Genomic DNA, 27,910 nt, shown 5'->3' with positions numbered 1-27,910 from the left:
TTCATTCTCTTTTGCCTTTTAAGATCATGCTGTGGCAGATGAAGAGCCCAGCTGGGACCTCATGATCCGTCAGAGCTACCCCCAGAGAGTGAAGCACTATGAGTTCTATAAAGCGGTGTTGCCGCCCGTGGAGCAGGAGGCATCGAGAGTTATCACCAGCCAGGGCACCGTTGTCAAGTACATGCTGGATGGATCCACACAGGTTTACAGTCCTTAAATGGCCTTTCCCATAGACAGTAGAAAACAATGGAACTATGAATAAGGAGCAATGCTGCAGCACAGCCGAGGCATAAATAAGACACAAGGGTACCTTAAAATGGCAAGTGAAAAATAGCATGGTTAGTGGGAGTGCTGGCTATGGAAGTCAGAATGCAAATAATGCATACGGTATGTGTAATAATACACTACAATACACATGGTGCATGCAACTACGGTTGCAGACTCAATAGGTTTACCTCCCTTCCCTCTCAATACACCTTAAAGCACTAGGGGGAAAATTCTCCTAAACACTAAATTTTCAACAGCATTAGAAAGCAACAGCATATGTCACTAGTATATGAAATATTTAGAGAATTTCTAGAAAACGCTAGGCAGGTAGGTTCAGAGTGGTGGAGAAATAAGGACAACATTTAAAATATGTATGAGAGAAAAACTTCAAAAATTAAAGGGGGACTTTGAATAGACAATTTTACCTCTGCGCTCTGAAAATCAGGGTTGTTCTGCAGATATACTTACTTTGTAGAGACTTAAAATCAGAAGTCCTAAAACCCAGACACCACATGCCTTGGCCTTCGAAAATGGTCATGGAGAAGGGATTCTCGGAACAGGCATTATACCAGCAAGTGCCATGAATGAGAAACAAGACCAGGTATCTAAGAAAGCCCAATCTGGGCATGGTGGCGCACGCCTTTAATCCCTGCACTCGGGAGGCGGAGGCAGACTCTCTGTGTGTTCGAAGTCAGCCTGGTCTACAAAATGAGTTTCAGGACAGTCAGGGCTACACAGAGAAACCCTGTCTGTGTAGCAAAACACAAAACAAACAAACAAAAACAACAACAAAAAAGGAATCCCAAGAAAGTAAATGACAGTATTTTTAAGTCACCTAACAGTAAATATTTAAACATAAATTTTAAATGAGTAAAAATAAAATGGAGACTCAAGAAGTTAACATTCTACTTTAAAAGCTTTAACTGCTCTGGTGGCATTGAGATAGTTCCGTCGGTACGGGCACCAGTCTGGCAGCCTGAGTTAGAGCTCCAGGATTCATGTGTTGGGAGGAAGGAACCAACTCAGGAAAGTTGACACCTGATCTTCATGTATCTGTCATGATGTACAAATGCACACACACACACACACACACACACACACACACACACATGCACACACAAACGGTAGTGAATAAATAAAATGCAATTTAAAAACAAGTATAAAACTTCTGTGGGAAAAATCAAGAGTTCTTAAAAAACTGAAAGTAACTGAACTTTCACCAAGTAGTAGAGAGGGTGACTTGCAAGAGAGAGTTAAGAGGTGTGGAAAGATAACATATGTCCTAGGATTTCCAGAAGATAATAATGAGAATGAGAGGAGAAAAATAATTTAGAATATGGCCCATGAAATATTCCTAGTACTTAAAGGTATGCTTCATATTCATCCCAGCTACCAAGTGCCAGTCTCGGTTGCTGCTAATTCAAGTACCATCTTGGTGCTTAGGATTGCGCAGGCAGCCTGCAAAGCTCCTGAAGAGACCAGGAAGCATCAGACAGAGTCACAGGGGCAGATGACTTCCTTGTCAGACTCAAGGGAAGCTGTCAGGATGGGTACTCATAAGAGTATCTGTGATACCTAGAGATGGCAGACATCCTTGGTAGAGGGTAACAGAAATCAGGCATCAAAAATATAATTAATTTTAAAATATAGTTGTTTGAACATATCATCCATATGATTTTCCGATTATATAGAATAAGGGTAAAGAATAGAAAAAATATTTGAATCCAACCAAAGGCAAGAAATAAGACAGTCGTGGGTGAAAAATATGAAATCATATTCTTTGTTGTCTACAGGTCCAAATCTCCCCTCTGAAAGCACCATCTGGTGTCAAGCATGGAGGTCTTCCTTTAGATTCTTTTCTTTAGAATCTTTCTTCTTTAGATTATTTTGAGCCCAAAAATGTTGGACACAGTATTCCTTGTGAACCACCTCCTCCTGGGTTCTGAGAATTCTGAACCCTTGTTTCCCCTTCAGATTCTCTTTGCAGATGGTGCTGTGAGCAGCAGTCCCGATTCGGGTCCTGTGTATGCGTCTCCTGACATATCTGCAAGCCCGCATAACGGAGATTTGGTGGACTCGGCTTCTCAGCCCAAATCAGAAACAGCACCATCTGAGATTGCCATTACCAAGAAAGGTGACCATCGAAGTTTCTTGACTTGTTGAACTTAGTAGTTTTCAAATGCTTAGCAAGTGTTTAATAGTATGATACTGCTCATCTTTTTAATATATCTGTATCTCTTCTACACATATATGTATATATGAATTTTTCATTGCCAATATAAGATTGCTTAGTAGTTCATGAACTGCTTTTTCTTCTGTGTAATGAATAATGCGCGTTTGCCAATTTGTGACAGTCTTCTATGTTATTGTCCCCTCTTACACATTAGCTATACTCTCTGAGGTGGTGTTTTAGCGGGCTTGCTAATAGGATAATACCAAGATTCTGAGTCAGCATCCCTGGGATGCTATTGACCTATCCTTCAAGTTGAAGCAGAGCCCCTCAGATGCACCCATGAGGATTTCATGTAACAACTTTCATAGCAGAAAGGGGGAAAAGCGAATTAAGAGCGTGTGTTTTTGGAAGACTTCTGATTCTGGTCCTAATCCTCCTTCCTATGCATGTCATGGGCTACACTGGCTGGGATTCAGGGCTGCCAAAACAAAGAACCAGCATTCTGTGCCTTGTTTTTTGGCTGACTTGTGAGGGTTTAGACGTAGGGGGTGAAAGGTAGCAGTCAGTAGTTTGTCTGCAATAATTGAAATCAAAGATTGCTGCCCTGAGGATTTCTGTTTATACCCTTTGTACTAGAGCACTATGCAAACACCCATGACAATGCCAAATATTATTGCTAAGTGTCATTCAGATTGATAATTAATTTGTGAATATCGTTACCATTTGATTAATTGTGAGGTTGAATATTTAATTGTGTTTATTGAGTTTAGCCATAGGAACTGCCATAAGAATTATTAATTTTTAGTTTCAACATAATCTATCTTGTCCATTGTAACAACTTCTTTGAAAATTTTTGAATTATTTAAATCTCTTTCTACATTTCTTTTCAGATCTCTAGCATGTCCCCAGCTTATTTTAATCACTGATTCTCAGTCACTGAAATATAATTTATAACCTTACTATGATCAACAACTCAAATCTATGAAAGCAGCGTACAACATGTAGTTATTTAGCACAGTGTTCTCTTTATAGTTATTATATAAGACTTGCTAGTTGTGTTTTCCAGATACCCGAGTTTTGCAGCCGTTCCTGTAAAGGACAAGCTGGTAAATCTTAGAGACTTGGCAGGCCATGTGTTCTCTCTCCCAGTTACTCAGCAGTTCTGCTGGAGCATGAAAGCCCTTTCCGATAACCCGTAATCCAATAAGCCTTAAATCTGTTGTGTCCCAATAAAAACTACTCGTGAACACTAAAATTTGAATTCGACATCATTTCCATACATCCTGAAATATTTTTAAATTCCTTTTAGCCGTGTAGAAATATGAGGTGCCGTTGCCTCACAGGCTACCCAGAACAGACTACAAGCCTTGTTTCCACATAAGCTCTCAGCCCTTATCTTCTGTCCTGACATGTTTTTAATCCCCCCCTCCAATTTATTCAGCAGTGTTTACATTGACTGAAAAGAGGGCAGCACTTCCTCAGTGCTGTGCTCCTTCTGCATTATTTGTGAGGGAAATTTGTCTCTAGACAATTTTAAATACAACTTTAGAATCATTCTATCTTTGTGGTGAATTAGCTTGTCACTGTTGGACAGGGTTGCTTTCTATTTGAATTTTGAGGCTCCCCTCCCCTAACTTCCCTTTGCTTAGACTGTGCCTTCATTATCCGTTGTTATATGAAACGTCACCAAGGTGACTTTTCCACTCTCGTGTTCCTCTTTCTGTGGCATGTCTTTAGATGTGTCTTTTATGTGTAACATATGGGTGGATGTTGTCAGAGCTAAATTTGAAGGGGTTAACTTTTAGAGATTTTAGTTCATTATCCTATAACTGACATTCCCTGAAAATCTCATAATGCTGTCCTTATTCTCAATGACAGTTTCCCTGAGGGTGGGACTCTAGACTGATGTGCATTAGCCTCCCCCACTCTCATTTAAAGGACGGCAGTTACACTAGCTCCTGTGCTCTAAGGAACACCTGTCCTAGGATCATTCTCCAGGTTTCGTAATATTTCCGGCACAATTTGACTGTGTGTGGGTTTCTGTTTATCCATGAAAGCGGGAATGCATCAGGCAGTTTGAATCTGTAGATAAGTGTCGCTCGCTGATGCTGAAAATATCTCAGTAATTATGTTATCAATATTATTTCCATCCATTTCTTTTTCCTCTTTTTTTTTGTAGTTCTCATAAAACATTTTAGAGGTCTTTGACCTCTTTTTCACTACTTCTGGGGCAATGAGGATTGGGACTCTCAGCTTCGGTCTAAGTAATTGGCTCAAGTCTATCTTTGAGCTCTCTTCTAAAGTATATTATATCATCTATCAAAACCCCACACTAGGGGGACTAGAGAGATAGCTCAGTGGTTAAGAGCACTGACTGCTCTTCCAGAGATTCTGAGTTCAATTCCCAGCAACCATATGGTGGCTCACAACCATCTATAATGGGATCTGATGCCCTCTTCTGGCCTGCAGGCATGCATGCAGACCGAGCACTCATACCTAAAATAATACATACAGAGGTAAAAATTTACCAAGCACACACCTTTAATCCCAGCACTTGGGAGGCAGGGGCTTCAAGACCAACGTGGTCTTCAGAGTGAGTTCCAGGACAGACAGGGCTACACAGAGAAACCCTGCCTTGAAAAACCAAAGCAAAACAACCCTCACATTAATTTGTTTAAATTTCAGTTGTTACATTTTTCCACTATATTTTCCCTTATTTTATTTCTAATCTGCCTTCTCTGTTTTCATTAAATTTTTAAAATTAAAATATAATCATGTCACTTCTCCTTCCCTTCCTCCCATTCAACCTCTTGTCCCTTCACACCTCTCTCAAATTGATGGCACCTATTTCTTTGATTATTGTTGATACACATATATGGAAATGTATAAGTTTATATATACAATCTGCTGAGTCCATCTAGCGTGGATTATGTACACATATGATTTCAGGTCTGACCAGTTGGTATTGAACAGTCAGTTAGAGTGCTGAGCCCTGGAGAAGACCATTTTCCCTGCTCACAGCAGTCGCTGGGTGCCTGTAGTTCCATATCCAGGAGTAGGGCCCCATTATGTTCCCTCTTCCTAGTTAGCCTTTCTGTTGCTATCATCATTGTCCAAAACTTGTTCAGACAGGCATATGGCTGAGGTATCAAGAGCTTGCCTGTCCTTTGTAGGAGACAAATCCAATAACGGACTTTTTGGTCTTCTGTTTCTCACAATCTTTTTACACACTCCTCCACACTGTTTTCTGAGCCTTGAGTGCATGACTTACGTTGCAGATGTATCCATTGGGACTGGACTTCCCACCATCTGTTGATTGCTGTGTTAAGACCTCCTGTGGGTTTCTGCAATGGTCTCTTGGCCATTACAGAAGAGAATTAAAGAAAAAGATTATTAAATATGGGGTGAGAACTATACGTATCTGTGGGTATAAGAGATGAATGTCACTATTGCGCCTTTAGATGTCTCTGACAATGTTGGCCGTTGTTGTAGTTCATAGACATTACATCTAGACAGGACAATTGACTGCTTCCCTCCCTTGGCAGCTTCCATAATGCTTTCTGGTAACAGAAAGTTAGAGTGCAGGAAGGAGGCTTTGGGATTACATCCAGCTCAAATCGTCCATGTCCTGTACCTAAAGAATGCAGAGCCCTAAGCAATAGGGACTTACCTACATGAAATGTACAGGTAAATGGATGGAACTGGAAAATATCAAGTGAGATAACCCAGACACAGAAAAACAAGCACTACATGTTCTCCCCTTTCTAGAGTTCCTAACTCCAAATCCTCAGATAGGAGTATTTATCCTGGAGTAACAGAAACCAGGAAAGTAAAAGAATGGGAAAGGGAATGGGCAAAATAAAGATGGAAATGAGAGAAACAGGGAGGTGTGCTCTAATTGGTTAGTGGCAGAGGAGGGCAATACAGAGGTGAGAGGATTGAGAGTTGACAAGAGCATCATGGATGATTGAGAAAGACTCGAGAAATCATATCACTTTCTATTTACCCCAAATTATGTAATCTGTGTTTTAATGAAGTTTATGTCACTTGGGGTAACAATACTATCTAACGAGAAACCCCAGTACCAGGCATAAGAAACTTCCATTAGAGTTTGGGGTCAAGGTTGTCCAAAATAATACAGGTTATTGCTGTGTCCCGGAGTGGCTTCTCAGGGGTTGAAGGTAATTTATCTTCTCTTTATTCATATTCCCTGGCCCAATTTATCTAGAGTCTCCATTTCAGAGTCTCTGTCTATTCAGTTGCTTCCTCTGACTCTCCTCTGAAGTGTTTAAACTTCAGTGCCTTTTGGCTATTGTATGATCATTTTTATTTCTTGTTGCTTTGACTCTAAATTCATTGGACTGGTATAAATAAAGATGCTATCCTTTGAGAATAGTTTTGTTTCAGGAAGGAAAATATTTCTATTTTAGCCCCCAATATTAAATTTTTATTGTGGGAGCTGTGAGAATGTCACCTGAGAATGTTATCCTGAGAGCAGTGGTCATTTTCACAAAGAGAGCCACAGAAGCGCTGCTCATGAGGATATAGCTCAAACATTTTTTGTCTTCTTTTTTTCTGGTTTTTCGAGACAGGGTTTCTCTGCAGCTTTGGAGCCTGTCCTGGAACTAGCTCTTGTAGACCAGGCTGGCCTTGAACTCACAGAGATCCACCTGCCTCTGCCTCCCAAGTGCTGGGATTAAAGGCGTGTGACACCACCCGGCCACATTTTTGCCTTCTCTGCTCAACTCCATATCTGAACACTGAAAACTTGTCTGGCCATGCTGGGGGATAGTAGAAGAAAACTTGCCTTTATTCTGCAAATAATTCGCACTTTCTCTGAGAACAGCTCTTTGCAGTCTCCAGCTTCTGGGAGTGTTCCATATTAAACTCCCATGCACCAGCTTGAATGAGCTCTGACTTTCATTCTTAGCCCTATGCTACCCCAGTTTAAGAAGGACTCACAGGGCCAAGATTTACTTCCTTTGATCCCTGCCTTTACTTGGTCCTTAGCTTGTGCTGACTCTATCATTCAGCTATTAGCTTAGAGACACTTCCAGATAATAAATATTTTCTGGTAGTTTGGGTTATTTTCCGTAGAATTCTTAGTGTCTAGCTGGCCATGTTGCTGGAGATGGAGCACGAGCTGCACCCCTGCCGTGAGTCTGTTCACTGCCCAGCCTTCTTCACCTTATCTATGTGCGCGCTCAGTCAAGGAGGATGATAGTTACTTGAGACTTCAGACTCTGCACATGGTCCTTTCTTTGTGTTCTTCCATCTCTCATGTCCATCCTCATCCTTTCACACCTGGATTCTCCCATCTCAGTTGACACCAACATTGCATTTATTTATATCCGTTGCTATCTGTAATCTCCACCTCTCTAATATTTTCTGACTATTGCCCATACTTTCTTTATGACTAACTTTCCATATTCTTGCCAAAACCACCCAACTTATCTTTTGACAATGTCACGATCCCTCTTAAATGTTTTCTCTGGGAAATTCCAAGGTTTGTAACATGCCATAAAGATGCACTTTACTGGACCCATGCTTCCCTTCCCAGTCTCTCCTCTCAACCAAAGTTTATCCCCTGACTAATAAATTGCTTAAGGGTATCCACACATGCCAGGCTGTCATCACCCCCTCCCCCATTCCATTCTCTTTCCTGTATTCTCATGTTGGCATGAGTTTTCCACTGCTGTTGACAAGAAAATGAGAGCACAAGGCAGGGGAAGAGAGGGAAGAAAACATGACACCAAATATTCACTCTCTCTTATGGGGGGATGGGATCCTACGCATGCTCTGAGGCTAGAACCATGATCCTCTCTGACAATGATGTTCCAGAAGTATTAACAAGTCACACATAAATCCTGGGGCAATAGGAAAGCTGAACTTACCATACGCCAATCCTTTCCTTCCTCCCATTCATTTGAGTCCCTGTGCAGTGAGCTGAGATTCATATCCCCACGCGTGAGCATTGTGTGTTCGGGGTCTAGAGACTCTCCCCAGAATTAACAATCCTTTACTCTCTGCTTGTAATGCATTTCTAAATCTGTGTTTATCTCATCACTGAGGCCCGATGATGCCAGAAAGTCTAATATATGAGTTTTCTTAGAAAAATGAAAATCTACCAGGATAGATAATCGAGACCTTGATTACAGCATCCCATGAGAATATCTATGGTTCTACACATGTCCCCTAACCTCCGGATGTTGAGGAGGAGGGTTGAAATGGAAACATGCCTCTGATGATTGTTGATGTAGCGATTCAACTGTACAAAGTCATTTCTGCTCATGAGAGGTCAAGGATGTACCCGGCTAGTGAGGGTTCCAAGATTCAGAACAGATAAGATAGAGGAGATTAAAAGTCTAAAAGTCACTAAGAGCTCAATTTGATTTGCAGGAGAAAAGGAGGGCATCAAAAAGTGAAATGGAGGCTACACAATCTTGGATTCGGGGATAAATAAGGAATGTGAAAACTGTGCAGAAACAAACAGAATTGCTTCTTCCCCAGACAGCGAGTTGCATGTTTGTGTGTCTTCCTGGGGGGAAGGTGATGACAGCCGAGCTAAGACTGATTTGTAACCTAACTTTCTCTGTTGAAAAGTAGTATAATTGATGACTATTGCTTTGACTTTTCTATGCCAGTGTCTCAATAAGTTTATGCTGTATAAGAACTTAATGAACAATTTATGAAAGTGTTATAATTACATTGCTCTGTCTAATTGTCCTTGAACATCCACAGGAAAAGGTCACAAAAATCCGATGGCGCACAAAAGTGATGCTCTTCCAGAGGTAGCTCAAACAGTAATTGCTATGGAATCCCACACTGGCACCTGGTTTACAACAACACCTGATGGACATCGGATCGGCACCAAAGGGCTGAAGAAAATTGAAGACTTGAAACCATTTTTGTCCTTCCAGGCTACAGATCCCATCAATGGAACGGTATGGCAAACTAGTGTCCATCACAAAAATGTCTAAACTGCTTCATTTGAGACTGAAACAATGTATAGAAGAATGTGTGGCAAATCCTAAATTTTAAATATTTGCTAGTTGGTAGGTGGGTAGATGAATGGAAGGGTGGGCCCATTGTCCCCAAACTAAAATCACTGAGTAGTGATTTTCGTGGCAAGCACACTGTTTTCTAAAATGTGCACATGTGTGTGTGTGTGTGCACATGTGTGTATGTGTGTGTGTATATATGAAATCATGTTAGAACAAAATACAAACTTTTGAAGTGAGGTTCAGATCATGAATTTGGTTATAGATTTTTGTTGTTGTTGTTCTTTTTGCTATTGAGACAGTCCTGCTGAATAACCCAGAATGGCTTTTAACTTGAACTCCTGTCTTTGCCTCTGTAGTGCACTGTAATGTTCACTAGCTCAAGATTTGTTTATACTACTTAAAGATAAATGTGATTAATGTCACATGTCCCCTTATGTTAACTATATTTGTATACCTGTTCGATCTCTGGAAAAGAGAGGCTGTATGGTCTTGTTCTACTTCTCTCTGACCCTCTGTAGTGAGTGATAAAGATTAGTTCGTGGCCTATACCTTCAAACAATCACTCATTGAATAACTAAACCATTCATCATCAATGAGCAACTGTACAGAGGATGTTCTTCCACTATTATAAGAGCAAGTGGCAAATAAGTGTCATTAAAGTTGTCACCCAGCCGCCATCTGTGGTGACGGTATTTGAACAATAACAGTTTGTCTTCAAAGCTCATGCTCTCCAGTTATCTCATCACACAGCTGTATCTCTCATTATGCATTCCTGACTGAGATTATCAATGATATAACAAGAACCTAACATAATGCTCTGTATATATTTCTCTCCTAAGTTAAAATGTCTGCCTACCATGAGGATATGTGAAAGTCACCTGTTCCCAGAAGGCCTGGAGAAACCTAGAGAATATATTCTCACATATAGACCATTGATCAAAATCCTGTATCCCCAATAATTAGGACAGTATACATCTAGAAAATTGAGAGTGCCTAATTATTGGATATTTATTGGGAACCTTAAAGGTCCAGCCTCTAAAGCTTTCTCTCAGGGTTCAAAATAAAGATGCCTCAATAAGCAAAAGGAACTGAAATCTGAGGGTTACGAAGTCTACTCATAACGTGTTTTCTATCCATGTCTCTCTATTGTATTTTCCTTCTCGATCTTCACTCCATTCATCTGTCCTGTCTATAACTTCTTAGCTCTAATTCTCTGTCTCAACTCTAATTCCAATTTCAATTCTCTACTGCAGTCTTTTCCTCTTTTTTGTTTTCCTATCTCTACTAATTTCTGGGATGCTTTTTGCTCCAGTTCCTGCTTCTGTTGACTCTCTTTATTCTTACCTAGATATATAGACCCAAAAAACATTGCAGGCATAGGTAACCAGGCAGCCTACATAAACAGACCAGGGAAGTTTATGACCCTTGGTCCATTAGCACTTTTCCCCAAATGTTAGCAAGCTTCAGTGTTAGCAGGCACTTAAGCTTGATGCTTATAGGTGACAGCAGAGGTTAGTCTTCCTCTGGGCTGTGGATAGATTGTAAATTATTTTTCCTGAGAGTAAGACAAACAGTAAATCTCCTGAACTAAATTCACCAGTAAACTTAGGTGAAAGCAAGGTGAAAAGTTAGGAATCTTTTAATGCAAGGTCAGTTTTAGGTCATCACTTTTCTTATCTATAAGTGAGGTAAAACCAAGTAATGCTTATTTTTTCTATTTATGCAAACAGCTATGAATTAACAGTTTTTGACATGTAGTAATTCTATGTCCTTGAATATTTGGGAACATCTTAAATGGAATGTTTTTGCCTGGACACTAAACACTGGCCAAATGCCTGTAAAAATAATTGCAGGAAGGTAGATCTCTATATTTACATAGGAGAGAAGAGCAAAGAACTGGTAATGGGAAGCAAGTTTCTTGATTGTGTGACTGTCTTCACATATAGCTTAAAGAGTGCTAAACTGTGGGAGATAATTCACAAATTTGTAATGGAAGGGGAGTCAGCTACAGCAAAAACAAAAAAAACAAATAAAACAAAAAAACCCAACAACCAGCCACTTTATTCACAAGGCTATAATTTCAATATGCCCTGCATCTTTGTTTAAACATCAACAAAGTTCTTGGCTCTGATAAATCACCTTGTAAAATGAGACTGGTCTTAATTACTGAGTGATTCTTTGGTTCATAGTAGATATGCATTATATAATCTACAGAGCTGCATCTGCAGGTTAGAACATCCAAACACGTACTGAGGGTCAGTGTATAATCTTTTGGCTATGTATAATATTTGGGGTGTATAATATTTCTTAGTGATACAATGTCTTCAAAGAAGTGGGAGGAAAGAGTTGAACTGTAGCATAGACTCAGCAAAGTAGTAGTCAACCTAGCAATGACCTCATAGGCAAGTACTACTTATCCTGATGTCTCAAGTCTGGGAGGAGTGACTAGACTCATGGAACGCTGTCCCATTTGGTCCCTGGAAACAGCTACCCATAAGCAGGATGAGTCTAAGACAAAGAACCTGTCTTCTGGAGAAGCAAGTGTTGAATGAGCCAAGATCTGGTATCAGTTTGCTGCCTGCACTCCCCATGTCGGGAGTCTTCTCATGAAGGGAGTTCTGAACCACATAACACAGCTTCCATCACACCATTCATGACACGTGCACAGAGCTTGAGAACTTTACCAGTGTTTTAGTCCAATTCAGGTTGCTATAATAAAATGCCGGAGCCTGGGAAGCTTAGATACAGCAGAAATCTATCTTTGGAAGCTCTGAAGGCTAGGCATTTCAAATGAAAGTGAATAACCTCCATGGCCTGAGCACATAATTCTCGGTTTCAGACTGTGGTTCCATTGTAGCCTCACACAATGGAAAGAGAATATTTTCTAGGGTGCCATTTTTTTTATAAGGTCACTAATCTAATTCAAGAGGACTCTAACCTCGTGAGCATGTCATTTCCCAAAAGTCCCAATTCCTAATGGTTCCACCTTGGAGGCTGGAATTTTAGCATTTCAATATGGAGAGACACAATCAGCTCATAACGTCTGGTTATTGTTTGGCTACAGTCTACAAATTTCTTATTGTTCTTTCAGACTGAAGGAATTGCCAGGATTCGTTGGCCATTTCATGATTCCTACTCCAATCTATGTGTCTAAAAATCTCTCAGTGGTATTTTCAATCCACTTAGTTTGTAGCCTCCCAGACTCCCATCATCTGCCCATTGCTCTATGTCTCTCCATGTGGTTTGATCAAACCACAACTCTTCTCTTACATACCAGGCTCAAGTTCAGTACCATTACCTTAGGCAGAGAACTGAACCAAGCAGAGCACCCATCACAAAACCCAGCAGCCCTGAAATGTCATCCTACCAGTGTCCCCAACTCTATAGAGTAAGGAAATCTATGCCAGTTCACCATAGCACCCATCATAGTGCACACCCTGCACTCAACACTTCGTAAATTCTTTTAAAAATGAGCTGAAATAAACCTGACAGGTAATGGAATGTTGAACTGTTGTCTTTCTATCTATGGTCATTCATTCAGCCATTTCTCTTCTGTGATGGTTAATTTTCATGGCTAACTAGAGTAGATTTAAAGTCCCCTAAGACATAACCTCTCTAGGTATCACTTGAAGGTGAGAAAAGACACACCTTAAACATGAGTTGGATTTGATTTCCAGACTGGTTTATGCAGAGGAAAGAGGAGTAAGCCATTCTGATATGCATTATCACTCATCTTTCCTACTTCCTGCTCCAGATACAGCATATCAGCTCATGCTCCCAATGTTGTGGCTGCCCTGCTACGATAGACTGTTTTGTGGCAAACATGAAACCAAATAAGCTTCCTCCCTTAAGTTGCTTCTTGCCATATATGTGTTCACAGAGAAGAGAAAGTTACTAGTACTCTGCCCAGACCCTCTCCATTTTCATATAAGAAAACACTTCACTCAAACCTGTGTTCAAACTAATGGAGCAGAATAGTCTTTTACCTATGATTATTAGATCTTCTCAGCTTTAAGGAAAGATTCAGGACAGGAAGCACAGTACAATTCGTATGTCATTCTCATAAACTAGGAGATTAGTAGCAACCCATGTGCTTAGCATCCTGAACCTTTCAAGCATGCATGGTAGGCAAACAAAAGTCTACGAAAATGTGGGTCACCATGGCAAACAAAGGAGTGTTTGTAGACGTGGGCCACCTTGGCTAGAAGGAACTGCAACCTCTCCTCCACAGTCTCTAATATTATGCTAATTGATAGTCAATTTGCAGTTCACTCTATCTAGGGTGGTCCTGCACATCAGGGGTTTCACAACACAAGGGCAGCCTACATGTGCCACATTTATCTCATCTCAACAGTTTCCAAAGAAACAGGTGCTATGAACTGTATCCCAGACTGACCTCTATTGACCCAGTATTTTTTATTAATTACTTTATTGATATTTATTGAGCTCTGCACTTTTCTCTGCTCCCCTCCCTGCCACTCCCTTCCCCCTTCAACCCTCCCCCAAGGTCCCCATGCTCCCAATTTACTCAGGTGATCTTGTCTTTTTCTACTTTCTACTTCCCATGTAGATTAGATCTATGTTAGTTTCTCTTAGTTTCCTCATTGTTGTCTAAGTTCTCTGAGATTGTGGTTTGTAGGCTGGCTTTCTTTGCTTTATGTTTAAAAACCACCTATGAATGGGTACATGTGATAATTGTCTTTCTGTATTTTGGTTACATCACTCAAAATAATATTTTCTACCTCCATCCATTTTTCTGCAAAATTCAAGATGTCGTTATTTTTTCTGCTGTGTAGTACTCCATTGTGTAAATGTACCACATTTTCCTTATCCATTCTTTGGTCAAGGGGCATTTAGGTTGCTTCCAGGTTCTGGCTATGACAAACAAAGCTACTGTGAACATAGTTGAGCATGTATCCTTATGGCACAATTGAGCATCCTTTGGATATATACCCAAAAGTGGTATTACTGGGTCTTGCAGAAGGCTGTTTCCTAATTTTCTAAGAAATCAACACACTGACGTCCAAAGGGATTGTATCAGCTTGCATTCCCACCAGCAATGCAAAAGTGTTTCTTTTGCCCCACATCCTCTCCAGCATAAGTTGTCATCAGTGTTTTTGATCTTGGCCATTCTTACAGGTGTAAGATGGAATCTCAAAAGTTGTTTTGATTTGCATTTCTCTGATGACTAAGGATGTTGAACATTTCCTTAAGTGTCTTTCAGCCATTTTAGATTCCTCTGTTAAGAGTTCTCTGTTTAGGTCTGTACTCCATTTTTTATTAGATTATGTGTTCTTTTGGTGTCCAATTTCTTGAGGTCTTGGTATATTTTGGAGATCAGACCTCTCTCTGATGTGGGGTTAGTAAAGATCTTTTCCCATTCTGTAGGTTGCTGTTTTGTCTTGTTGACCATATCATTTGCTTTACAGAAGCTTTACAGTTTCAGGAGGTCTCATTTACTAATTGTTTCTCTCAGTGTCTGTGCTCCTGGAGTTAAATTTAGGAAATGGTCTCCTGTGCCAATGCATTCAAGTGTACTTCCCACTTTCTCTTCTATAAGGTTCAGTGTGGCTGGCTTTATGTTGAGGTCTTTGATCCATTTGAACTTGAGTTTTGTGCATGGTGATAGATATGGGTCTATTTTCATTCTTCTAAATGTTGATATCCAGTTATGCCAGCACCACTTGTTAAATATACTTTCTTTCTTCCATTTGATATTTTTTGCTTCTTTGTCAAAAAGCAGGTGTTCGAAGATTGTGGATTGATATCCAGGTCTTTGATTCTGTTCCATTGTTCCTCCTGTCTGTTTTTATGCCAATACCAAGCTGTTTTCAGTACTGTAGCTCTCTAGTGGAGTTTGAAGGCAGGGATTGTAATACCTCCAGAAGTTCTTTTATTGTACAGGATTGTTTTGGCTATCCTGGGTTTTTTGCTTTTCCATATGAAGTTGAGTACCGTTCTTTCGAGGTCTTTGAAGAATTCTGCTGGGATTTTGATGGGCATTGCATTGAATTTATTAGACCCAGTCTTGATTTTTATCTTTTATATATTGAAATGTTCCCTGTCACTCAATTCTTGAGTGACTTTGGCATTTTTTTCTTTACTTCTGTAAGCCTAAATTTCCTCATCTGTACAATGGGAGTCCTATCTATCTCAGGAATCAATTAAAGTAGTAGATCAAGTAGATAACAAAACCTTCACATTCACTAAGCATGGAAATAAGCTTGCTGTATCTAACCATCTAGCCCAGTGGTTATGCTGTGCTTCTCACATTCAGGTCATGACTACTCGAGAAGACAAGGTGATCATTGTTGAGAAGAAGGATGGAACCCGGATCGTGGATCATGCTGATGGTACCAGAATCACAACCTTTTATCAAGTTTATGAAGATCATATTATTCCTCCAGATGGTGAAGAAACAAGTGAGTTGTATTTTTCAAGACAGTTACAAGAGAATTGTACAACCCTTCAGCATGACATAAGTAGAAGGCTCATGATCAAAAACATTCATAAAAATATGTGAGACAACCAGGGAATACTCATGCATAGAGGGTCTTTTGGTTCCCATTGTGATGACGATGGTAGTGGTCATGATGTTTATTTTGATGTATTTATTTAATTATAGAAATTGTACCTTTTCATCACATGCAACATATTTTGGACTATTTGTATATTGTGCAACAGTTAAGCAAACTATTTCACACACATGATATCTGAGTTGAGAACTCTTAAAACCTATACTTATCAGTTTTCAAATGTTATATATGTTAGTGGGAGGGTGCCACTAAGCCTAGCCTAAATTTAAGGAGTGTTTACAAATACAAGTTATTCTTAAGCTCTTTCTCTTTAATGCCAGTGTGATTTTCCTTAGAATGTATTTAAGGTATACAGTATTAATATTCTAATATATGCTTACTTACCTGTGATGGTTTGAAAGAAAATGGCCCCCAAAAGAGAGTGGCACTATTAGGGGGTGTGGCTTTGTTGAAGTAGGTATGGCCTTGTTGGAGGAAGTGTGTCACTGTTGAAACAGGTTTTGAGGTCTCTTTTGCTCAAGATACCTCCTAGTGTTTCAGGTCATTTCCTATTGCCTTCTGATCAAGGTGTAGCCAGCACCATGTCTGTCTGCATGCCACCATGCTCCCCGCCATGATGATAATGAATTGAGCCTCAGAAAAGCGAGCCACACCATTAAATGTTTTCGTTTCTAAGAGTTGTTGTGGTCATGGTGTCTCTTCACAGCAGTAGAAACCTTAACTAAGACAGAAGTTGGTACCAGGAGTGAGGTATTGCTGTGATAGTCCTGATCATGGTTTTGTTTGGAGTAATATGGACTTTGGTACTTTGGGTTAATAAAACAGTGCAATGCTTTAAGTATTGTATAATGGGCCATACTAGTAGAAGCATGGAAGACAGTGGTGCTAAGAATTATTTGAACTGTCAGGAGCTCACTCAAGGGGTTTCAAAGAAGAAGAATTTTAATATTTTGCCTGGAGATCCTTCTTGTGATATTTTGGCAAAGAAAGAGGCTGCCTTTTGCTCTTGTCCAAAAATTCTGCCTGAGGTTAAAGTGAAGAGTTTTGGATTAATTCCATTGTCAGAGTATATCTCAAAACAGCCTAGTACAGACTCTGTCATGTGGTTGAGATATATAATGAAGAGGAGAAAACTGATCAGGGTAAATTACAAAATGCAGATTTTGAGGAGAAATGGAGCACCAGGAAATAGAATGGAGCTAAATCCTCTATTCAAGGAGATGAACAGATTTTTAAAAATGGAATATAGAGAGTAAAGACGTGAGGGTAAAACTCACCCAGCTATGTTTCCAACTTGTGAAAAGAAACTAAAGAAAAACTTGGAGTCAGGTGTAGTGGTACACACCTTTAATCCCAGCACTCTGAAGGCAGAGGTTGGCAGATCTCTGAGTTTGAGGCCAGCCTGGTCTAGAGATCCAGTTTCAGTACGTATATATTTGAAGCAACATGACAAAATAGGAACAAGTGTCAATTTTCATTGGTAAATATATTTTATGAATTTCAATTTTTAACTTGCAAAATTAAATGTTTCTACTTCTCAAAAAGAATACTACCCACATACTTAGTAGGACTGTGTGCTAAATCATATATGAAGGGATTCTAGAACTATTCTGAGTTGACAAGGATGGCAGGCCACACTCCTGTGGACAGCAGTTAGGCTTTTGTCCATGAGGAATCCACATAGTCAGGAGACAGCCCTAGGCTGATCACCTACTGTATGCACCCTACCCAATTTTCTTACCCTGTTCTTTACTTGTAGCCGAAGGTCCAGGGACTGTCACCAGGCAGGTGAAGTGTATGCGGATAGAGAGCTCACACTATGCCACTGTTATCACCAACTGCGAGGACAGTAGCTGCTGTGCCACCTTTGGAGATGGAACGTCTATTATTGCAAAGCCACAGGGATCATATCAGGTAGGTCGAGTTGGGACATGAGGACTGACCCATGTAAATGTCCCATTGCTCACAGAACATGCTTTGCTGGGACAATGGGAATTTCTTCCGTGACACCCACTGTTGTTTTTGTGTCTCTCCTGATCTTAGAACACACTTCTCACACTTTAGCTTTTGCATCTCTTCAACCCATTCTAGAATACATTGTCCAGCTTGTTGCAGAAAGTTAGTAGTGTTGAGTCAAGGTTAGGCTAAATAGACCCCGGCGCTGCACACTGTGGGGCCAGAATCACTCCAATGACCTGATGTACATCTACTTGCCTCTCTCCATCTCCTGCCAGCTCTTGACTCCAGTCCAACCCTAGAACCCCAGCAGAAGTGAAGCAACGGGCAGTATGTTTGGTCCTGGGAGGACAGTTTACCCAGATGAAGCAACGCTTTGTCCTTCAAAAGCAAAGAAAGAAAATTGCAACACTCCCCTCTCCAGTCTCCCTGATCTTCCTATTACACAGAAGGTGCTGGTGTCAGCATACAGTGCCTTTAGTCTTTGAGAGATTTCCCCTCTTTTCTGCGTGTTAGAGAAGGGACATGAGCTAAGACATCACACACCATGTTACAAGGAGCTGAGAACTTAAAGCCAGAATGTGATGGACACACGGTCATCACTGTGACAGTGGCTGAACTGGTGTGTCCCTTCCATCTCCCTGGCCATTATGTTTCCTCTCTTCACCCAGTGGAGATGGATATGGGGCAAAGTAAGCGCTGAAAGTGAGAGGTGGAAAAAATGTAAGTGTGGATGTCATGGCAATGCCTCCCAAGGCAGAAGCATCATTTTAAGAGCAGACTTGACACACTTCATTCTTCTGGTTTAAAAAGCCTCTTTGGCAGTTACAGCTGAAGTCTGTGTTCTTTGAATGGACACTCTAGTGTGGGTTTTCACAAGATGACCAGTGAGTTCCTGATAAAGACTTTGGTAGACTCGATTTCTTTTTCAGAAGTCAGGAGTCAGGTAGTTGTGCCTCTTGAAGATGACACCAAAGGTTGCCTTGGCTAAAGGACAATGGGAAGTGTTGGTAGCCTGAATTCCCTTCCACCCAGAACTGTCAGACTCCTGGGGGCAGTCCTTCTGAAACATTACGTCATTTCTTAAGTAATGTTTTTGTCCTGGAAACGTCTTTCAAATCCCTGAAATTGCACAAGAAGACTTAATGTCTTTTTTTCTTCCTTCTTCTAGGTGTTACCCCCAAACACAGGCTGCCTTTATATCGACAGAGACTGTTCAGCTACATACTGCCACGAACTGAGCAGTAACATCTACCACCCCTTCCAAAAGCGTGAGCAGCTGAGAGCCAGCAGGTACATCATGAAGCATACCTCAGAGGTGATCTGTGAGGTCCTGGATCCTGAGGGGAACACCTTTCAGGTAAGGTACAGGGTCCGTGTGGAGAGAGAGCTGGACTTCTGTCATAGTTAGGGCTTTATAGCTGTGAAGAGATACCATGGCCATGGCAACTCTTATAGAGGAAAACATATAATAGGGGCTGGCTTATGGTTCAGAAGGTTAGTCCACTATTATCGCAGCAGGAAGCAAGGTAGCACACAGGCAGAAGTGACGCTGGAGAGGGAGCTGGAGGCTCTACATCGGGATCTGCAGGGAACAGGAAGAGAGGATGAGTCACTGAGCCCCGGCTTGCGCTTCTGGAACCTCAAAGCCCACCTCCAGTGGCACACTTCCTTCATTAAGGCCACACCTACTCCAACAAGACCGCATACATCCTAATCCTTTCAAATAACACCACTTCCCAGTGAGCCTGTGGGGGCAATTTTTTTTCAAACTACCCCAACTTGTATTGTACTAGACAAATTCCTTATCAATTTTTACATTTGCTGCACCAGGGTCGTTTGCTTGCCCTCTGCCAACCAAACATGAACGTTAATATTTTTTCTTTGATCCTATACTTTTGTGGGGAAGAACAATCTTCATAATGTGGGCAAAAGAAATATTAAAACTCATCAAAAAATTGAGAAGTACAGGAAAAAAAATAATGCAACCACATACAAGGATATAAGGATTAGGGTGAGAGCAAACGCAAGCATCCTACAATTCCATGGGACTAGGGCAGCCTATGGTGAGAAGCGTCTCGCAGGGCTGCTGATGGGTAGAAAGGGTCTGGACAGGGCTCATGCTGTGCTATGGAGCTGCTCTCTTTTCTACCCCATGATGCTGCCCTTATCTCTCTCTGTCCAGGACTTGGCAAATTTGGCCCCCCTGTTTTATATAGATTAGGACCTCAGATATTTTGTCTTTCATTTAAAATGTTCAAAAAGTCAAAAGAATATATTTCATGCTGTATAAAGATACAAACAATGCAGGTTTCAGTGGTGCCACCAAAACTATTACCGTAAGACAGGGATGTTCTTTTGTGTGTTCTCTGTCCGCTTTTGTTCAGCAGTTTAAGGGCTATGCATTTGCAAGAGAGAATTATGGTGTGCAGCTCCTGAAGTATTTACTTCTGGCCCTTCGCCAAAAAGCATTGCCACCCCCTTCTCTAGGTATTTATCTTTTTTCCCCCAATCCTTACCCGACAGTGGAATTTCCTCCATTGACTGGTGGGTGTGAGGTTAGGTTTTAGATTGGACTCAAACCACAGACTCCCTAGCGTTGTTTTGATATGCAGACAAGTCCTGGTTCAGTTTATATTTTTCTTTGCTAAGTAATTGAGACTCTTCACAGCGTGGGCATGGACTGATAAATTTCAATAAGCAATGACTAGCCATGGAAACATAAAGCCACAGCCCCTCCAGACTGAAATGTCTGGATTGTTCCTTGCCAAGCATGTTTCTGATACCCCTTTAGGGCCGCCTCACCTACAGCGGGCAGCCTGTGCCGTGCCCCTTTCTGAAGAGATGCATGCCAGATATATACAGCTCTAGTAACTAGAATGCTGCCTCTCATGTTTATCCTAAACTTATCTCCCTGTATGCTCTACCGAGGAACTACAGTTCCTCACTTGAATCTCAGCTTTCGCTATGCAAAGGTTCTCTCCGTATTTCGAATCATCAATCGCTCGAATGTTCTTTCCTTCATGTTCAGTTTCTCTATCCCTAATCCCCAGAGGACAAGATTTTACTCCCCTCTCAATCCTCAATCTTTCTTCTAAATGTGTTTCAGTTTGTTTTCACTGCCTGTGTGTGGTTTATGAGTACAGCGGTACCGTACTGCTAGGGAGTTTCCTCCTTTATTAATGAAATTCATACATAATATCAATACCATGTAATTAAATATGCTCAATTTTCTGATAATCCAAAAGAGCGCATGTTTGTGCACCTTGGATCAGTGGTAATGTGGGCACTTTGGTATTTGTCCCTTCAGCTTCTCCTGTTTCGTAGGTCATGGCTGACGGCTCTGTATCAACAAAGTTACCAAAAAAGAAATTAGAAGCGGACTTCAGTGTACAAACTGAGGGCTATGAAAGCTTATCATCAGTTCACCTTGCAAAGAATCACATGCAAATCTACGGGGAACACGTTCCCAGGTAAAATGACACCAGCAGCGTTAGCATCTCATTCTCCATCCATTCTCCACCCCCAATTCAAGAAGCAACTTTCCTGAGTGTCTCGAATGTTCCTCTTTTTCCTTCCACCAGGTTCTTTGTGATCTACGCTGACGGATCCGGTGTGGAACTCCTCCGAGACAGTGACATAGAAGAATACTTATCCTTGGCCTACGGAGAATCCACGACTGTGGTTCTCCAGGAACCTGTCCAGGAACAGCCAGGTAGAGACCCCACGCCGCCTGCTGCTTCCCGCGTCCTCCAGGGACTCTCGTCCTCTGGCTGTGCAGTCCCCTTTGCTCATTTTGCTCCTCCACCTGGCCATGTCACCTTACTTACATAGCTCCAGAAACTGATATTCATCTCAAACTGTGTCTGAGACTCAACTTGTGTAAGCCAAGAATGAGTGCCTCTTGCTGCCATAAGCAGCTTATGAGTTCATTCCATCCTGATTAGAAACAATATGAGATCTCTTAAAGGTTCGTTTTTATTATCATTTTAAGGTGATGTTTTGGTCAAACTGAATACAATAAGAAAACACATTTTATACATCAGCTAGAATATTAATCAGATGCCTATATGTTATAGAGCATATTTATTGCGAAATGATATTATTTTATCAATTTCAAAGAAATCATCGCATGAGATTAAAGGCACATACTTTGGTATGCTGATTATATGGTGAGGTTTCTGGGCTTCTTTAATCATTTGTTTGATGGTATATATTTTGAGTCTACTTAAGAGTATGATTGTATGTCTGTGCTAGTATCTTTTAGCTTATCAGCATACATGCACATGTTATATGCCTTGTTTTTGTGAATGTGAAAAATGAAAGGTTGTGCCTGGCTATGCAGGACATGTAAAAACTATGTAAGGTTGGTGGGCATGGTGATACATTAACCCCTGAACTAGGAGACCACTGTAAGCTTGAGGTTAGCCTGCACTACATAGCAAGATTCTGACTTGTCAACTAAAACAAACAAAAGCTATGAGACAACAAGAACTCTCCTCAATGTATTTTTAATCATTTAAGTAACATCGACTTATCAGCATATCCTGTGCCAATTCCATCTTAGATTTTGAGTACATAATGAGGTAAAACAAAGATAGAACCTATTTCCTTAAAACTTATAATTTGATGAGAGAAATGGGTGTTAATTATATAGCCACATGAATAACTGTGTAATTACAATCTTGTATAAGATCCATGAAGAATAGAAATATTTTTCACTGAGAGTTTGGAACAGAGAAACCTGGGGTTGTCTACAAAGTTTCTCTGGAGATACTTGAGACACAAGAGCTTGTTAGTGCATTCAGGTGTGGAAGGGGTGTGATTTCTTGGAGAAGAAAACATGAAGAATTCTACTGAATTGAAGATGGGTAGGAAGAGAACAACGCAGAAGGAGGACATGCTTCAAGGTGAGGCAGAAGTAAGCAGAGAAGACCCCACTTTACTGTTTGAGCAAGAGGAAGTCACAGAAGTTTTGATCATGGGTGAGTCTCACTAGTGAACCTCACTGGCTGCCAGGGTAGGTTCACTCCAGAGTACAGCCTGCTAGAAAAGCTAGCTGTTGATCAGTACAGGATGGGATACCTCTGAGTTACATGACTAAATATTGCATCTCTGGAGAAGGCAGAAGAAGATGGAGCCAAGGCAGCTTGTTGGCAGATCTGCCTCAACAAATATAATTGTTGAGGGACAGAAAGATACTAACGAGTGCTTTTGTTTGACTAAAGTCCATTTTTCAGGTGTTGGCTACTCAGGGTCTCATCTTAGAAAGTAACACCCTAAAGCATAATCATTGTATCTGACTAAGGATTTTGTGTATAAAGCAGTTCGAAAGTACTTGTTGAACTTGGTTAATGCCTGTTGAATTTGTCAGAATCATTTTGGCAGAGAAATAACCTCTGGTAATTGTCTTTAATCCAGGCGCCTTGAGCATCACGGTGCTTCGCCCTTTTCACGAAGCATCACCATGGTTAATGAAGAAGGAGTTAGACACCATCGTTCCTCCAAATCTCCAGTCGAGGTCATGGGAAACATTCCCTTCAGTTGAGGTATACTGCAAAGTCACTGTATTTACATTTCTATTTGGGCTCAGGTCTGCTTCTATAGCTTTATTTATTTCCATCCTCCTGTGAGATAATGAACAAGTTCAAGAAGTTTTGTATTTGGAGATTTTAATAATTTGTAGATGTAGCAATAGACTTTTAGAGGCCTAGGCCTGGCTAACTAATTTCTGTTTTATTTTTTATTCTGCATTGTAAGCCTGGGCATATTCCTATGATATTAAAACACTCCTCTTGAATAACCTGTTACATTTCACCTATCATGGACTTCCTGATACCATACCACTTTCCCCGTCATTTCTTAGCTGGTAATTTTAAACAAAATTTGGTGCCTTTCACTCTTCCTGTAACTTTTCTTTGTATATTAAAGATACATAAATGGAAAAAAAGGAGAGATGGGATAAAGAATTTTGCATGTATTTTGCAACTGCAACGTTAGCAAATAAATACTGTGTTTATGATCATGTCAGAATAGTTCAACTCCACCCTAAAGTTTCAAAAGAATGAAATAACATTTTGCCAAGGCATCACCAAATCCTGCATCTTGTAAGGTTGTCATTTTGTTCCACAACCACCGTATGTAACATGTCCAGCACATCATCTGGTGTTCTGTTATGAAACTGCAAAGACACCAAAACGTGAACATAGAGCATATTGCTCTTAAGTGAGGAGGGTAACGTACTGAATTTTTACTTTCAGTATCTTCCAGTAAATTCTGCTGTAGCAAGAGCAGAGATGGTGAGCAAAGGCTATCTACTTCTTAGTTTTAATTTGGTGGCTCTAATAGAGTTGATGAGATGAATGTGGTCACAATGTTCTGTCCCAAATCTTGGAACAGGTTATACTGGACCACAGTATTCTTCTCTGAAAGTTGAGAATGCCAAAAAAGCTGCAGGTACTACAGGATGATGTGATAAATATACCCCTTTCTGGATTTATGGGGATTATTCTCTTCATCTGAAACTCTTATGCTACAAACTGAAAGCCACTGGATGGTTGTCACTGGCCACTCTTTTTTAAAACGAAACACCAAAGCAGCAAAGTGCACCAGTCCTGAAGGCCAGTTGCCAGGATGGCAGAGATTTGAGCTCAGTCTTAGGCACACATTTCTTCCCAAAGAAGTCCTCAAAGATTTTGGAGGTAGATTTCATCTAAAGTCGGCCCAAAGTTGGCCCAGACCCATGGAATGATTTTGCTCTCAGAATATAAATTCATACAGTGCTAGGAAGTTAAAGACTGCTAACTCCAAATGTCTTTGGCGACCTGAGCATGCCAAACAAAGCATCATCCATGTAATATGAATTAGATTGTTGCTGATTTACCATGTGCAGAATCACACAGTCCTCCTGAAAGGATGCCCAACGGCACCATTTGAGATTGTTAACGGCACATGTAAAGATAAAATTTTGCTCAGATCCATGAGGATGAGGATTTTTCCAGCACCGTCTCATCCCTCACAGGTAGTACTGTAATAGCTTCAACTTCTGCTGAAAGGACTGACTCTACTTGGTCCTTCAGATGTTCGCTGGACAACTAAAAGTTGGTGGTATGATATACAATGTGGACAAGTTCAACAGAACCAGTATTTATGGGCTTCCCATGCATGCTTCAGCATCGCCAGGGCACAAATTTCATTTTACTTTTTTTTAAGTTCAGCATCTCTGCCTCCATTTTGCATCTGTTTCCTTGATACTTTAAACTTGGATTGTTGTATGAATTCTAACTGTTCTTAGTAAAAATCCAGAGTCAGGTATTAGGAGATGAAAGCTGAGAAATCAGAGAAGCAGTGCAAACAGACACCAGAGAGACCTTTTACCTCTAACCAAATCCTCAGATCAAAAGGGAGATCCCATCCTCAGACTGCTTCCTCTGACAGCATCCTAAGTCTTACTTGCTCAGACTGCTGCCTCAGAATGCACGGCTCAGCCTGCATCCTCAAACTGCATTGAGCTCTTATCTCCTCCCACCTTATTTCCCTCTCTCTGCTGAGCCATATCCATTTCTGTCTCCACCTCCTTAGTGCTGGGATTAAAGGTGTGAGCCCACACGGCCTGGCCCTGTTTCTCTTTGAGACTCAATCAGTCTAGTGTAGCCCAGGGTAGACTTGAGCTCACAGAGATCTGTCTGCCTCTGCCTTCCGACCCCAGCCTACCTCTGGCAGCAGTGACCTTCTAATCGTCTAGACAGCTCTGATCCTGAGCTGATGATCAACCAGACCATACTTGGATCAAGACGGCCTGAGGATGCATGCATACTCATTGCTCACCTTCTTTTGTCCCTCCCTTCTGTCACTCCAAAGCTCTTGCTAGCTCCTTGAAAATGGTGCATGAGATGCTAGTTCCTGTGCTTCTCAGCGTACCCATACTGAATGATGAATATCTTTCCTAATTTACCGTTCCTTTTGTCATTTGGTTTTGGGTATGGGTGACCAAATCTCCACTCCTGATCTAGTATCCACAAAAGAGTACTTGGTTTAAAAAAAAAAAAAAATCCATCACCGCGCTATTCTGACTTCTTTGGTGAATCTTGCACTTTGTTTTGTTGACAGAAAAAGACTCCCGGACCTCCCTTCGGCACTCAGATTTGGAAAGGCCTCTGTATTGGGTCTAAGCAGCTGACAAATGCTCCAGCCCCGATACTCAGAGGCCCCAAGGTGCTACAGATGCGCCAGTTCTTCCAGCATGAGGTCATAAAGAATGAGGTGAAGATGGGGCTGCAGATTTCCCTTAAGGTAACAGGATCGGGGTGACGCGAGCCCTCCCCCAAAGGATCAGGAACAAAGTCAATCACTCCTGTCCATTTCCTGAAGAGCCGGAAAACATCTAGTTTTACCAATATTTAGAATAACATTGGAATGTCAGTCAGCTACCCAGTACAGAAGGTTAAAAGGTAGAGGATGTTTAATGATTTCTATATTAAGTTGTAGGTATAATTAAAGGGTCCAACGGGTGTTGCTATAATTAAAAAAACAAATGTTTTATGTACAGTTTCTGTATAGTCTTCTTTCTTTCTGACTCCGTGGAAAACTAATGCTCTCTGGAGAAAATGCAGAACCACATATTAATGGAGTACTTGTTTGCAAATGAAAAGAGTAGTAGTCTAAGACTTTATAAAGATACGACTGGTTGTGGCATCGCATCGCTAGCATCTTTCCAGGTTTAACTCCCTCAGCATGGACGCTATTTGCTTTTTATGGCTATATGCTCACAACCTAGTTTGAGAAGAGACTCAGTATTGATGGATGCTGATCAAATATTCATGGGAAGGGAATGTATTTCATTTAGGAGCAAAGGCATGGAGTAAGTGACTTCAGTCCATGGACAGAGTCATAGAGACAATCCTGGGAGACCCAGGATTCATCTACCTCAGGGTATTCACTTTAGTGAAGGATGTTGAAGCTCAATGTTAGAAGCAGGGCTCTGTGCAGGTCTCTCCACAGGCTTTAAAGCTTTACTTGTGGGCAGAGAAAGACTTCACTTATTACTATTAACCTACTGAGAAAAAGGCTTCCCCATGCTTGACCAGTTAACTGTTTGCAGAGATGTGTAAACTTATCCCCTTAATCCTGTTGGAATGTTCCAAGTTGGGTAGAGGTGGTGCACACCATTAATCCCAGCACTTGGGAGGCAAAGGCAAGTGGATCTCTGTAAGTTTGAAGCCAGCTTGGTCTACAGTGCGAGTTCCAGGATAACCATGGCTACTCTGAGAAACCCTGTCTTGAAAAATCAAAATAAAACAAAATAAAATAAAAAATAAAAAACACTTGTAATGTTCCAAGTTGACATGGATCATGTTGGTCTCTTTCTTTACCTAGTTCTTGACTTTTATCCATTTGTTTGACTGTCCTGATCTAGGATTATATAAACCATATTCTAAAGAAGGAAGACGAGCTACAGGAAATGACAGTCAAGGATTCCAGGACGGAGGAAGAAAGAGGCAATGCTGCAGACCTCCTCAAGCTGGTTATGGTGAGTGAATGTCCCACAGACCAGTGTTCCTGCTGCTGCCTTCCTGTCAGGGCCTTCCAAACAGAATGCATGTGGAACAGCCACGTCACCGTCAGGGCCTCCCAGACAGAGTGCACGTGGAACAGCCACGTCACCTTCAGGGTCTCCAGGACAGAGTGCACGTGGAACAGCCACGTCACCTTCAGGGCCTCCCAGACAGAGTGCACGTGGAACAGCCACGTCACCTTCAGGGTCTCCAGGACAGAGTGCACGTGGAACAGCCATGTCACCGTCAGGGTATCCAGGACAGAGAGCACGTGGAACAGCCACGTCACCGTCAGGGCCGTCAGACAGAGTGCACGTGGAACAGCCACGTCACTGTCAGGGCCGTCAGACAGAGTGCACGTGGAACAGCCACATGAGGGTCCTACCGAGGCTCGGAAGCATTCACTTCATCCTCATCATA

General features: G+C 41.2%; 1 protein-coding gene across 1 annotated transcript in view; it reads left to right on the top strand.

Moving 5' to 3' along the window:
* Nucleotides 1–27,910, top strand: part of Spag17 (sperm associated antigen 17) — a 216,288-nt gene that overhangs the window by 148,208 nt on the left and 40,170 nt on the right. The window contains exons 27-37 of the mRNA XM_048442183.3: nucleotides 24–202; nucleotides 2,242–2,401; nucleotides 9,182–9,384; nucleotides 15,722–15,866; nucleotides 17,740–17,894; nucleotides 19,108–19,296; nucleotides 21,264–21,409; nucleotides 21,521–21,651; nucleotides 23,358–23,485; nucleotides 26,046–26,228; nucleotides 27,352–27,465. Coding sequence (XP_048298140.3) covers nucleotides 24–202; nucleotides 2,242–2,401; nucleotides 9,182–9,384; nucleotides 15,722–15,866; nucleotides 17,740–17,894; nucleotides 19,108–19,296; nucleotides 21,264–21,409; nucleotides 21,521–21,651; nucleotides 23,358–23,485; nucleotides 26,046–26,228; nucleotides 27,352–27,465 — 1,733 coding nt within the window. The remainder of the gene's footprint in view (nucleotides 1–23; nucleotides 203–2,241; nucleotides 2,402–9,181; nucleotides 9,385–15,721; nucleotides 15,867–17,739; nucleotides 17,895–19,107; nucleotides 19,297–21,263; nucleotides 21,410–21,520; nucleotides 21,652–23,357; nucleotides 23,486–26,045; nucleotides 26,229–27,351; nucleotides 27,466–27,910) is intronic.

Source organism: Myodes glareolus, chromosome 17, assembly GCF_982192425.1.
Source record: "Myodes glareolus chromosome 17, mMyoGla1.1, whole genome shotgun sequence".
In the NCBI taxonomy this organism is placed as follows: Eukaryota; Metazoa; Chordata; class Mammalia; order Rodentia; family Cricetidae; genus Myodes; species Myodes glareolus.
The sequence above is the reverse complement of the archived record's forward strand: the minus strand, read 5'-3'. Positions and strand labels throughout refer to the sequence as shown.